This window comes from Scyliorhinus canicula, chromosome 26 (genome assembly GCF_902713615.1).
Source record: "Scyliorhinus canicula chromosome 26, sScyCan1.1, whole genome shotgun sequence".
NCBI lineage: Eukaryota > Metazoa > Chordata > Chondrichthyes > Carcharhiniformes > Scyliorhinidae > Scyliorhinus > Scyliorhinus canicula.
Genome location: NC_052171.1, coordinates 19991571 through 20006029, shown reverse-complemented (window position 1 = coordinate 20006029; position 14459 = coordinate 19991571). Strand labels below are relative to the sequence as shown.

Here is a 14459-nt window from a genome sequence, read left to right as displayed (position 1 = left end):
GGACTTGGGCGGCACAGTAGCACAGTGGTCAGCACTGTTTCTCCACAGCGCCAGGGTCCCAGGTTCGATTCCCGGCTTGGGTCACTGTCTGTGAGGAGTCTACACATCCTGCCCGTGTCTGCGTGGGTTTCCTCCGGGTGCTCCGGTTTCCTCCCACAATTTCACCTTCTGTTTCCCAGAAGCCAAACAAAATGATTTTTACAACCGTGACCACTGCAGCCAAACGCACTATGCCCCCCCCCCCGCCCAACTTCCTCAACCCCCGCCAGACGTTTAACTCTTAACTTGTCCCAATATTTAGAAGCCAATACTCCTAAAATCCTCTAAAGAGCATCAACAACAGCATTGACCGATTGGCCCGTTTCTGTGCGATCAATGCATTTTCCCAGATCCCCTCCCCCACAGGAGGCGGTGCCTGACACAACACCACCATCTCCCACCAACGTGCCGGACGGGAGAGCTTCCAGAGGCACCCTCGCACTGTACCGTCCTGTCAGCTATCCTCATGATGGACGCGGCACCAACTCCAGATCCTCTAACAGGAAGCCGCAAGTTTAAGCTTCCTTCCCTATTACCCATCACTCGCCCAGGGCTGACCAAAGCTGTGCTCAGCACAGTGAGCAGCACTGAGGCAGGGTGAACTCATTCACACAAAAAAGGAATGGCTGCTGGAAGTGGGGCACAAAGGGTTAACGGCCGTGGCGCCCATAGGCGTGATCCGCCATCGGCAATGCCAGGTCACGAGAACTGGCAGAGAGATGGTTCTGGAAGGAGCCGCGAGCCCATCATTCCCTGAACATGGCCGTGTGCGATTCAGGAACGTTATGGAAGTTCCCGTTCGCAGAAGCGTTCTCCCGTCTCGGCGTGGGGCTCGATCAGCAAACCAGGCACGCCAAGGGGAGCAGAAAGGTGGCACGTTACTCTTCAGCGTGGTTTCAATCCCTCCCTCTCTCTCTCTCGACAGGGAATCGAACACATGACTGGCTGACGTCACTGGTACCTCACCGTCTACATCCTATTCCCTCTGATGGGCTAGTCCAGAGCTGTGGGGGGGGGGGGGGGGGGGGGGGGGGCACTCTTTTCAAATTAGGGGTCGACCTTTTCGGACAGAGCTGAGGAGAATCCCTTCCCCGGCAACAGTGCGCCTTTGGAACTCTGCCTCAAGAGGGCGATGGAGGCCGGGTCATTGAGTGTCTTTAAGGCGGAGGTCGCTAGTGTCATGATATGCGCTCATGCACATAATGAGATACAGACAGGCAGTGACAGACACCCAGTACAGCCAATCAACACACAGGACAGAACACAACCAATCACCAGGCAGAACACTAGAAGGTGGTCTCCCACTATAAAACACACGAGGCATCAACACTCTGCCTCTTCCCACTGGTGACAACTGTAGTGACAGTCAGGGTGTATATATCAGTTAGCACCTTCTACACGTGGCTTAGAGCTAGTCTGGTCTAGTTAGTTATAGTAAGCACACTGAGATTCTGGTTATGCGGGGGGTGAGGATCAAAGTTTATCGGTAGGAGTGGGTGAGTAGACGGGGAATGCGGAACTCAAACAAATGAGCCATGAACTCAGCGAACAGCAGAGCAGGCTCGAGGGGGCGAATGGCCCACCCCTGCTCCTGTTTCGCATGTCTCGCGCATTGGCACATTCCGTCGGCCAACCCTTCACACGGCAGTTCCCAAAGGCCTGGCGTGCAGGCCGTCCACGTTAAACACACTCGCGGGGGGCGATACTTCGGAAAGCTTTGCCCCGGTAAATCTCCCCCGGGTCAAAGCTGGAGCTTTGCTGGTTGGGTCTGATGGGAGCTGGCACGTGGCACTACCTGGGACTATCCTGTTCGAGAACAGGGCGAGACAACATCCACAGTTTCCCATCTCCGGGCCGGTCAAACAGTGGAAACATTCAGGCCGAGTTATATTTTTGGTTTATTTTTATTCAAGAATAAATGCACTTTCGGTATGTATAAATATAAGTTCCCAAAGGTCGATGTGGAGGTGAGACTACATAGAAAAAGGACCCTTACATCCCAAACACTGTCTTGTTGAAGGAGACTGATTAGTCCTGGCATGTGGAAAAGAGGAAGCTTGGGGGAGCTGAGGTTTGTATACATAAAGTCCTTGGAGCATTTCCAAGTGTGGCACGAGACGGGGTTGAATCCCCGAGGATCTGCACGGTTAATCTTCCGCCCTGGCACCTTTCACTTCCTCGGTTTGCTTGGTGGCATCAACACCTAAACATCCCCAAAAAAAAGAAAACATGTTTAGTTTACTCTCTCTTTCCAGCAGGAAGTGTCCTTTTCCAAGTCCGCCCTCTTTATCGAAGATGCAGGGGGGGATTTGATCCACGTTTTGGGTACACATTTACACCTGTGTTGTTCCTTGTGTCTTAATAAAGCTTATAGTCTCAAAGGTGGAGTAGATGCTTTATTGTGAATTTGTTCTGTCTTCAGAGCTTAACTTACAGCTACCTCAAATGCTGCCTGTCTGCCTGTGTCTTGCTCCCTGTGTCCTGCTACCAGTTCTCCTTTCTGTGAAGTGTGTCCTCACTTCCTGTCCCTCTGTATTTATAGCTCTCCCGTGCTCCCTCTAGTGCTTGCTCAGTTGTATTGCATCTACACAGATCTACAATCACAACAGCCAGGCTGTGTCCTGTTTCACACACACTTGTGGGAGGACAGTCTACCTTCATCCACATTCCAGAAAACTCCCAAGGTCTGGGAGCGCTTGGTCCTCAGAATTCCCCGACGGAGTGTCTGCCGTGCACGGGCCTCGGTGCCCCAAAACCAACAATCCCGGGGACGTTTCGGAGCGGGGTTTCCGATCTGGCCGCAGGCGGGTGGTCAGGCTGGGTCCAGAGTGTCTCGGAGGGGCGGGAGAAGGCAGTGCGCGAAGCCGATAACTAGTGAGCGCGTCACCACGCCAACACAGCGGCCAGCTGAACAAAACGCTCAGCTATTTTACTCGTCAATCACAACTCATGCATGGTGGCATCAAAAGGAAAGGTTGAGTATTTGGGTATGGTTTGTTTTGAGAAACGTCACCTGGACGAGAGAGACAGACATGCAGACAGGTTGAGAGAGAGACACACACAGGCAGAGATACACACACAGACAGACAGAAACACACACATACACACAAGCAGAGAGAGACACATACAGGCAGAGAGAGATATACAGGCAGAGAGACACACATACACAGGCAGAGAGACACACACAGGCAGAGAGACACACACAGGCAGAGAGACACATATACAGGCAGAGAGACACAGGCATACACAGGCAGAGAGATGCACACAGGCACAGAGAGAGACAAATACAGGCAGAGAGACACATATACACACACAAAGAGACACATACAGGCAGAGAGACACATATACACAGGCAGAGAGACACACATACACAGGCAGAGAGACGCACACAGGCAGAGAGACACATACAGGCAGAGAGAAACACATACACAGGCAGAGAGACGCACACAGGCACAGAGAGAGACAAATACAGGCATAGAGACACATATACACAGGCAGAAAGACACACATATACAGGCAGAGAGACACATATACAGGCAGTGAGACACACACATACACAGGCAGACAGACACATCTACAGGCAGAGAGAGACATATACACAGGCATAGAGAGAGACACACATACACAGGCAGAGAGACACATACATACACAGACAGAGAGGCACATATACAGGCAGAGAGAGACATATACACAGACAGTGAGACACACACAGGCAAAGAGAGAAACACACAGGCAAAGAGAGAAACACACAGAGGCAGAGATACACGCTCAGACAGAGTGACACGCACACACACATTTAGAGAGAGAGACACATACACAGGCAGAGACACACACATAAACAGGCAGAGAGAGACAGGCGGACAGAAAGACACACACAGGCAGAGAGAGAGACACACACGCACACACAGGCAGAGGGATACACACAGGAAGAGAGACACATAAAGGCAGGGAGAGAGAGGCACACACACAGGCACATAGGCAGAGACACACACAGGAAGAGAGAGAAACACACACAGGCAGTGAGACACACATACAGGCAGAGAGAGAGACACACACCCACAGACAGAGAGACACACACAGGCAGAGAGAGAGAGACACACACACACACACCCACAGGCAGAAAGACACACACAGGCAGAGACACACACAGGCAGAGAGATACACACACAGGCAGAGAGAGAGGCACACACACAGGCAGAGAGAGAGCGACACACACACAGGCAGAGAGAGAGAGACACACACACCCACAGGCAGAGAGACACACCCACAGGCAGAGAGAGAGACACACACACACCCACAGGCAGAGAGACACATACAGGCAGGGAGAGAGAGGCACACACACAGGCAGAGAGAGAGCGACACACACACAGGCAGAGAGAGAGACACACACACACCCACAGGCAGAGAGAGTGACACACAGGCAGAGAGAGACACACACACACACACAGGCAGAGAGACACACACACAGGCAGAGAGAGAGAGACACACACAGGCAGAGAGAGAGACACACACACAGGCAGAGAGAGAGACACACACACAGGCAGAGAAAGAGACACACACACACCCACAGGCAGAGAGACACCCACAGGCAGAGAGACACACACAGGCAGAGAGACACACACAGGCAGAGAAAGAGACACACACACACCCACAGGCAGAGAGACACCCACAGGCAGAGAGACACACACAGGCAGAGAGACACACACAGGCAGAGAAAGAGACACACACACACCCACAGGCAGAGAGACACACACAGGCAGAGAGACACACACAGGCAGAGACACACACATACGGGCAGAGAGAGAGACACACACCCGCCCACAGGCAGAGAGACACACACAGGCACCCACAGGCAGAGAGACACACACAGGCAGAGAGACACACACACACGGGCAGAGAGAGAGACACACACCCGCCCCAGGCAGAGAGACACACACAGGCAGAGAGACACACACACAGGCAGAGAGAGAGAGACAGAGGCAGAGAGAGAGAGAGAGACAGAGGCAGAGAGAGAGACAACGCGTACACACTCACAGTCAGAGACACACTCACAGGCAGATACGCACACTCACACATTCTTTATTGTTGCTGCTGGAACTGCATCTGGAGTTGGGTACTTGCAGTTCCAGTAAACGAGATAAATAAGGCCACAATCTGTCTTACCGATGAAGGCTGAGAGATCCCTGCTCTCTCCATGAACTCCCTGCTCTTGTTCAAAGTACTTACAGTGGGATCTTTTATATTGGTGTGAGGGGGCAGACAGGACCTTGCTTCAGCATTTCACATGGAACCTGGGACGTGTGCCAGGGCAGCACCCCCTCGGTGCCACGTTGGCACTGCCAAGCGGGGTTTCTACACTGGAATCTCTGGCGGCGGCGGTGGGGGGGGGGGGGGGGGGGGGGGGGGGGGGGGGGGGGGGTTCAATACCCCCTGAATCACTGGGATGGTTTGGAGAGGGAGAAATCATGTCCACTGGCTTGCGATCGGAAGGCCCTCCCTGGGACCGGCGCCAACCTGAGCTGCCCTGGGTAATGGTCAGTTCGCCTAGCCACCGTGCCCAACCCACTGAGAGTGAAAGGGCGCGGATGCCAGCGGCTCAAGGCGGGCAATCTGGGATGGGTGACAAACGTTAGCCCAGCCGATGAAGCCCACACCCCTGAAAAGAAAAAAGCACAGGCGGACTTACCTTGGACAGGGGCGGCTGAAGGGGCTTGACCCCTGGTGGCTGAGGGGGTTTGACCCCAGGCGGTTGAAGGGGTTTGACCCCTGGTGGCTGAGGGGGTTTGACCCCAGGCGGTTGAGGGGGTGCCCTCAGGGCAGCAGGCTGCAAAGAAAGCACAAAGGTTACTGAGAGTACGTGGAAAAACACCCAGTCATTTCACTCAATCGCGACCGTAGCCCCTGTTGGAGTACAGCTGGACAATATCGAGAAATTGGAATTGTTATGGGCCAGGGTTTAGTGTATCATGGACTTCACCTGACCCACAACTTTTAATAGATTGTGGTATGGGGAGCACACGGCCCACTCTACAGGTGTGGTACAGCAGAAATGGAAAAGCATTATTTAAAGCAAAACAATGTTTATTCTATGAACTCAAGTTAACCTTTTTAAAACATACATCTTAGCAACCATCAATTCAAATACAACCTCCAAAGAATACAACACTAAGTAATCCTTAAGCTGTCCTTTTAACATCCATAAGACTTAAAACACCTTTTACCAGAAGCACATCAGGTTTACAGTCACTACTGAGAACATTTATAATTCTGAATTCACCAAATGATCGAGAGATAGTCTTTTCATGGCAGAGAGACTAACAGTGCACCTGCTCTGTCTGGCTTCAGCTCCAACACTGAAAACAAAACTAAACACACCCTGCAGCTAACAGCCTAAAACAAAAGTAAAAAGCTGACAGACAGCTCAGCTCCACCCACTCTCTGACATCACTGCAGTAATAAACACCCATTTCTTAAAGGTACTCTAACGACAGATAGTTAGATACACACACATTTCTAAACACTCATTTCTTAAAGCTACTCTCACATGACAGAATCCTTCCTACTTTGATGTAGGGGCTTGGGGGAGGGGCCTCATTAATTTTAACCAGACCTGTCCAACTGTAAACTCATGTGATGTGATCCGTCGCCCATTGTCTACCAAACTCTTTTCTATCCCTCTTCATTCAGACTCCTCGCCCTCCACAGTTGGGAGGGTCGACCCTCGGGCTAGTCATGACCAGACTAAAGAAGTCATACTCGCAGACTCACACCTGACATATAAATTGGAGGAAGCACTGAGGGTGGCAAGTTCACAGAATGTACTCTGGGTGGGGAACTTCAACGTCCATCACCAAGAGTGGCTGGGTGGTACCACCACAGACCGAGCTGGCCAGGGCTGAAAGGACATAGCTGCTGGACTGGGACTGCATGAAAATGAAATGAAAGAAAATCGCTTATTGTCACAAGTTGGCTTCAAATGAAGTTACTGTGAAAAGCCCCTAGTCGCCACATTCCGGCGCCTGTTCGGGGAGGCTGGTACCGTGCTGCTGGCCTGCCTAGGTCTGCTTTCAAAGCCAACGATTTAGCCCTGTGCTAAACCAGCCCCTTACAGCAGGTGGTGAGGGGACCAACAAGAGGGAAAAACATACTTGACCTCATCCTCACCAACCTGCTTGCTGCAGATACATCTGTCCATGACAGTATCGGTAGCAGTGACCACCGCACAGTCCTTGTGGAGACAAAACCCCGTCTTCACATTGAGGATACCCTCCATCGTGTTGTGTGGCACTCCCACCGTGTGAAATTGGATAGACTTCGAACAGATCTAGCAGCTCAAGGCTGGACATCCATGAGGCGCTGTGGGCCATCAGCGGCAGCAGAATTGTACCCGGCCACTATCTGTAACCTCATGGCCCATATAATCCCCACTCTACCATTACCACCAAGCCAGGGGACCAACCCTGGTTCAATGAAGAGTACAGGAGAGGATGCCAGGAGCAATATCAGGCACACCGAAAAATGAGGTGTCAACCTGGTGAAGCTACAACACAGGATTACTTGTGTGTCAAACAGCATAAGCAGCAAGTAATGGACAGAGCTCAGCAATTCCACAACTAACGGATCTAATCTATCTCTGCAATCCTGCTACATCCAGCCGTGAATGGTGGTGGACAATTAAACAACTGACTGGAGGAGGAGGCTCCACAAATATCCCCGTCCTCCATGATGGAGGAGCCCAGCACATCAGTGCGAAAGACAAGGCTGAGACATTCGCAATAATCTTCAGCCAGAAGTGCCAAGGGGAAGATTCATCTCGGTCTCCCCCGGAGGTCCCCAGCATCACAGATGTCAGTCTGCAGCCAATACGATATCAAGAAATGGCTGAAGGCGCTGGATACTGCAAAGGCTATGGGGCCCTGACAGTGAGGTGAGAGTGATTTCCCTTCACATCGAGGCAGCATTTGGCCGAGTATGGCATTAAGGAGCCTTGGCTAAACTGGAGTCAAGGGGAATCAGGGGAAAACCTTTCCGCTGGTTGGAGTCATACCTGGCACGAAGGAAGATGGTTGTGGTGGTTGGAGGTCAATCATCTCAACTCCAGTAGTTCCTCAGGCTAGTGTCCCAGGCCCAACCATCTTCAGCTGCTTCATCAATGACCTCCTTCACAAGGTCAGGTGTCGGGATGTTTGCGGATGACTGCATAATTTTCAGCATCATTTGCAACTCCTCAGATAATGGAGCAGTCCATGTCCAAATGCAGCAAGACCTGGACAATATCCAGGCTTGGGCTGACAAATGGCAAGTTACATCTACGCCACACAAGTGCCAGGCAATGACCATCTCCTACAAGAGAGGATCTAACCACCGCCCCTTGGCATTCAATGGCGCTACCATCAGCGATCCCCCACAATCAACATCCTGGGGGTTACCATTGATCAGAAACTGAACTGGACTAGCCATATTCACAATGTGGCTACCAGGGCAGGTCAGAGGCTGGGAATCCTCTGGCGAGTAACTCACCCCCCCCCCCCCCCCCCCCCCCCCCCACTAAAATGCCTCTCCACCATCTACACAGCACAAGTCAGGAGTGTGATGGAATACTCTCCACCTGCCTGGATGAGCGCAGCTCCAACAACACTCAAGAAGCTCAACACCATCCAGGACAAAGCAGCCCCGCTTGATTGCTCCCCCTTCCACAAACATTCACTCCCTCCACCACCGACGCACAGTGGCAGCCGTGTGTACCATCTACAAGATGCACTGCAGCAACTCACCAAGGTTTCTTAGGCAGCACCTTCCAAACCCACGGCCTCTACCATCTAGAAGGACAAGGGCAGCAGATACCTGGGAACCCCACCACCTGGAGGTTCCCCTCCAAGTCACTCACCACCCTGACTTGGAAATATATCGGGCGCTCCTTCACTGTCGCTGGGGCAACATCCTGGAACTCCCTCCCGAACAGCACAGTGGGTGTACCTACAGCACAGGGACCACAGCAGTTCAAGAAGGCAGCTCACCCCCACCTTCTGAAGGGCAACTAGGGATGGGTAATAAATTGAATGTTTTTTTTAACAATAGAGAAATGAGAAGAGGAACCGTCTGGTCAGATTGCTGATTTATAGATTTGTAGAAAGGTTGAAATTTCTCATGCCTTCCCCTTACTTCCAGTAAGGTTTCCCCTTCAAATCTCCTGCAGTCACCCCATGGTGGTGGGTTCCACACAGATGAAGCTGCCACCTTGGGTCCGTACCCTACTTGTTTTACCAATCCTTCGCTCTGGAGTTTTGAATCTAAATCTCTCTCTCTGCTCAGCTCGGCTCTCCAGGAAGTCTAACCAGTGTTTGAGGAGCCCTTCAGTTCACAGGAGTTTTAAATTCTTTCTGCTCACACCCTGAATTGCAAATAGGCTCTCTGATAAGCGATGCTCCCTACGCTGCAGCCTTTTGGCAACATGGAAAAACCTGCCTGCAACCAGAGTCACACCCACAACCACCTCCTGAGCCCTGTAAATACCTCCCTGTTGACGTTTCTCCAGTTCATCTCCCAGGCAACGTGGTCACATGATCAGTTGCTGGAAGCGAGGTACTTCATCGGAAATCACCTCCCAGGGAAACCTTGTTCTTAAAGGGACCATCACCCCTGCACAAAATGTAACTGCCCTGATCGCACCGCCCATTAAACTCACTGCAGGAAGTTAGGGCTGGCCTTTAACAACAGAAGGATCCATTTATTGCAGACATTCACGTTCCTGAAATTTAAAAAAATTTAGATTGTTCCTTTCCCCTCTCTCTCGTCCCCCCCCCCTCCCCCTCTCCCCCCCACCCCCACCCCCCCTCTCCCTGTCTCTCTCCTCCGTTGTTAAATCTCATTTGTTATAGACTCTTGGTCCTGTCACTCACAAGGGGCAGAATCTCCCCTCTGCCAGAATTCCGTTCTGGGTGGGAAGACCCACCCCCCGCCCCCCCCTACCCCGGTCAAACCTCCTGACCCAGCGTCAATTGAGACCCCCATGAAGTGGCCGGTTGAATGACAACCTAACGGCACTATGGCAGCAGCCACCGAGTGGCGCTGCTGAGCCCAGGAGCTGCTTGCTTGGCTGGAAGCTCCTGGTTGGCCGATCCCCTGACCCCCGACCTCTGGATTCCAGGTGAAGGCTCACCACTGGCCTGACCACGAGCCCTCCGTGCAAAGTCAGTGTAAAGCGTTAACAAGATGATGTTCATGTATCTCAACACTAGATGGCAGCACAGAGTAGTCTTACAAAAGGCTGCGTGTCTGTGTGTTCTGGGAGAAGGTTGTGCAGAAGGATAGTGAGGGGCTGTGATAGATTGTTGGCTGTACCAAAAAGATATTATAGATTTTTGTAACTTAGATTTAACACTGTTGTTTTATGAGCTATTACTTAGTGGAGTGTGCAAATCATTTGAACTAGTGTGAAATAAACTTTGTTTCAAAGGCATAGCTTGATGTTCTTTGTCAACACAACTTTTAGCCATCTTGGAGAACTGTACAAGGAACATCACACATTCCAGATCCTAATCACTCGCTGTCCATGTCAAGTCTCTTCACGTCACCGGTGAATCTCTGAACTTAAATCTGCGCTCAATCATTTCCCCAATGGGAACAGTCTCTCCCTACCTCCTCTGTCCAGAACCCCCCCCCTCCCCTCAAGATTTTGAACGCCCCTAACAAATCTCCCCTCCACCTTCTCTTCCCCAAGGAGAACCTCCCCAATCTACCTTGGCGCAGGTTCATGGCGAGGTTGACTTACCTTGCCCGGCGGCACAACTGGCTTACTTGGTGGAACCAGAGGAGCCATGGTCTGCAAGAACAAAGAACAAGGGAATGAGAGACCTGTTGGCGGTGAAGTACAGAATTGACGCCTCCGAGGCATTGCCAACGCGCCCGGGGTGGGGGAGGGGGGTGTGAGAAAGGAGATAGAGCCCACAGGCGGGCGACCTACCTGGTGAGGTGGTGGATAGGGTGCGGAAGCTGCCACGTACAACGGCGGATCAACCATCATTGGTTTCTGAAAAATGAAGTGAGAATTAGCCGACACGGGGAATGGGGGGGCGAGCAAAACAGGAATCATTCTCAGGATGTGTGGCGCTTCACCGGCAAAGGCCAACATTTATTGTCCACTCCCTGTTGCCCATAGGTGGTGGTGGTGTCTAGATTAATGACCTGTAAAGGACTCAATGGCTGAGTCACCTCCTTCAGTGACGTAACATGGATGATTAAGTTAGGACGGCATGATTGCTTTCCTGCAGGACATGAGTAAGCGTCCACATTTGCATCATAATTTGTGGTTATTTTTCAACCCCCGCCACAATGCCGGCTTCTCGTTTCAAGGTTGCCCGTCCTGATGTTTAATTAATGTTTTTTTGAAACACAGTGTTCAACTTCTCAACCCTGCCATGTGGGGATTCGAACCCACGTGGTCTCGATGACGAACTCCCACAACAGGAATTCCGACATTGCCCACTGCAAGGGGGAAAGGTTTGGAGCAGGAAAGGTTGATAACACGGGAACAGGAGTAGGCCATTCAGCCCCACGAGCCTATCCCGCCATTCAATGAGATCACAGCTAATCTGTTCCCTTTAAGAAATGTTTGTATTATCACATGGCTTCGGTGATGTCATTGTGTGGGTGGAGCTGGGCTGTGGCTCTGAGTTTTACTTTCGGTTTACACAGCTGGAATCTGGATTCAGACAAAGGTTTCTTTTGTCTCTCTCTCTTTGTATGTTAAAAGGTATTCAGATCACTTGATCATTTAAAAGTGATAACTGTTTTCTGGAAAGAATTCAACCCCTACTGTTTTGGGTAAAAGGGTAACCGCTCCACTGCCTAGCCGCACCCCCCCTGCTGCCGCGCGACAAGCGAAGGACTTACCCAACGGGCTTGGAGTCTCGACTGCTGTGGAGTGGCCGGAGAGCTGTCGGTGAAGGCCAGGTTGGTGAGGCCAGACGTTGGAGGCTGCTGACCCCTAGAGACAAAATCGGGAGTTGATAGGACGAAGGTAAGAACGTGACAACAACAACGCGGGGCAGCGCAGGCGGCTGACGCCAAGAGAGAGGGGCGTTTCCCCGTCCCGCCTGAGTCAATGGAGCTCTGAGGGGCACACGCCGCTTCCCAGACCCGCCACCAACCCATCAAACTCCGCCCCGAGGCACCCCCAGCTTGGAAGTCGGAGGTCATTGACCCGACTCAACGCGACGATGGACCTGAGGTCAGAGGTGATCTTTTCCAGCAGGCGTCCTGTGCAACGTTGCGGCAGAACCACAGTGACCCACAACAGGAATTCCGGCATTGCCCACTGCAAGGGGGAAAGGTTTGGAGCAGGAAAGGTTGATAACACGGGAACAGGAGTCGGCCATTCAGCCCCACGAGCCTATCCCGCCATTCAATGAGATCACAGCTGATCTGTGGCCTAAAGACCTGCCTTTGGCCCACATCTCGTGATGCCTTTTGCTGAACAAAAATCTATCTATCTCAGATTTAACATTAACAACTGATCGAACATCAATTGCTGTATGTGGGAGAGAGTTCCAAATATCTACCACCCTTTGAGTGAACAAGTTCTTCCTAACATCTGTCCTGAACGATCTATCCCTAACTTTTAGACTCTGCCCCTTTGTTTTAGAATCTCCAACCACTGGAAATAATTTATCTTCATCCACCCTGTCTCTCCCGGTTAACATCTTGAAAACCTCAATCAGGTCACATTGCACAGAAATAAGCAGGGTGCAAACCCCTCACCAATGGACCATTCTCGCCGTGCTGCCTCAGGGCTGTGTTTAACAGCGCAAGACACCGCCTGATGTCCTCCCAGGGAATGGAAGCGGGAACAGCGCATTGGGCAACCTGCCGTCCTCCCTGCTTATCAGCCAGCAAGTCCCATTACCCTGCTAAGCGTTTGCTCTGTTCCCTTTAAGAAATGTTTGTATTATCACATGGCTTCAGTGATGTCATTGTGTGGGTGGAGCTGGGCTGTGGCTCTGAGTTTTACTTTTGGTTTACACAGTTGGAATCTGGATTCAGACAAAGGTTTCTTTTGTCTCTCTCTCTTTGTATGTTAAAAGGTATTCAGATCACTTGATCATTTAAAAGTGATAACTGTTTTCTGGAAAGAATTCAACCCCTACTGTTTTGGGTAAAAGGGTTTTCCTGGTTTAGTGGATGTTATCATCAAATTGATACAGTTGAAAGGGAAGTAAGTTATTAAGGGTTTTATATGTAGAGAACTGTAGCTGTGTGGGGGACTTATGTTTGTCGTTGATAAAATGCTTACTGTGTGTGTTCAGAAAATGTTAAATGAATTTGCAGAATAAACTTTGTTTTGTTTAAAAGTGCTTAAGGCCTCTGTTGCATAACAACGGAAAAACACACTCTTGTGCTCCTCGTAGGGGCAGCACGGTAGCATGGTGGTTAGCACAACTGCTTCACAGCTCCAGGGTCCCGGGTTCGATTCCCGGCTGGGTCACTGTCTGTGCGGAGTCTGCACGTTCTCCCCGTGTGTGCGTGGGTTTCCTCCGGGTGCTCCGGTTTCCTCCCACAGACCAATAATGTGCAGGTTAGGTCGATTGGCCATGATCAATTGCCCTTAGTGACCAAAATTGCCCTTAGCATTGGGTCGAGTTACTGGGTTATGGGGATAGGGTGGAGGTGTGATCTTGGGTAGGGTGCTCTTTCAAAGAGCCGGTGCAGACTCGATGGGCCGAATGGCCCCCTTCTGTACTATACATTCTATGTAAATTCTATGTAACCAAAATGTATAAATTGCTTTGTTGAGATCAGATAATCTTGTGGCTTTATTTCCTTAGCTGGGAACTGGGATTTTAAATGTTGTTGACGAGAAAATAAAAGTTTCTGTTCAAAACAAGAGTGACGTTGGAAATCCGGAGGCCGTCTAACCTGTGGGATCAGTGGAGTGGAATCTCAGAAGCAATTGCTTTTCTACTTTGATACCAGGTGCATGAGTCAATCCACTGGCTTCTGAAACAAGTTCAGCCAGTGCTGAGGACAAAGGAATGCTTTTCAAAGTGTAGTCTTGGCCATCGGTTTGCACGCAGCAGGTTGGGACAAACAGCGACGTGATCAGATCAGATAATCTGTTGTGCGGGTCACCGGGAGAACTGCCCCTATCGGTGACAGTGGGCGGAGGGGAGCTGCGTTTCAACATCTTATCTGGAAGACAGCCCTGCTGACAGTGCAGCACTCCCGTCAGTACCGGCACGGCAGTGTCAGCCTAGATCATGGGCCGCACTGACGGTCGGCACCGCTGCCTCACAGCGTCAGGGTCCCGGGTTCGATTCCCGGCTTGGGTCACTGTCTGTGCGGAGTCTGCACGTTCTCCCCGTGTGTGCGTGGGTTTCCTCCGGGGGCTCCGGTTTCCTCCCACAGTCCAAAAATGTGCAGGT

At 51.3% G+C, this 14459-nt stretch overlaps 1 protein-coding gene across 3 annotated transcripts in view; it reads right to left on the bottom strand.

Moving 5' to 3' along the window:
• Nucleotides 1-1924: 1924 nt before the first annotated feature.
• The window catches only part of LOC119957536 (zinc metalloproteinase-disintegrin-like BjussuMP-1), a 53589-nt gene continuing 41054 nt past the window's right edge, over nucleotides 1925-14459 (bottom strand). The window contains exons 20-25 of one of the 3 annotated variants that reach the window (XM_038785682.1): nucleotides 11932-12025; nucleotides 11003-11068; nucleotides 10811-10861; nucleotides 5828-5863; nucleotides 5726-5779; nucleotides 1925-2242 (exon numbers count right to left, since the gene is read on the bottom strand). In XM_038785682.1, the coding sequence (XP_038641610.1) occupies nucleotides 2210-2242; nucleotides 5726-5779; nucleotides 5828-5863; nucleotides 10811-10861; nucleotides 11003-11068; nucleotides 11932-12025 (334 nt within the window). In that variant the 3' untranslated portion in view covers nucleotides 1925-2209. Of the gene's footprint in view, nucleotides 2243-5725; nucleotides 5864-10810; nucleotides 10862-11002; nucleotides 11069-11931; nucleotides 12026-14459 lie in introns of those variants that run through there. The other 2 variants (XM_038785681.1, XR_005458817.1) reach the window with 2 other exon arrangements.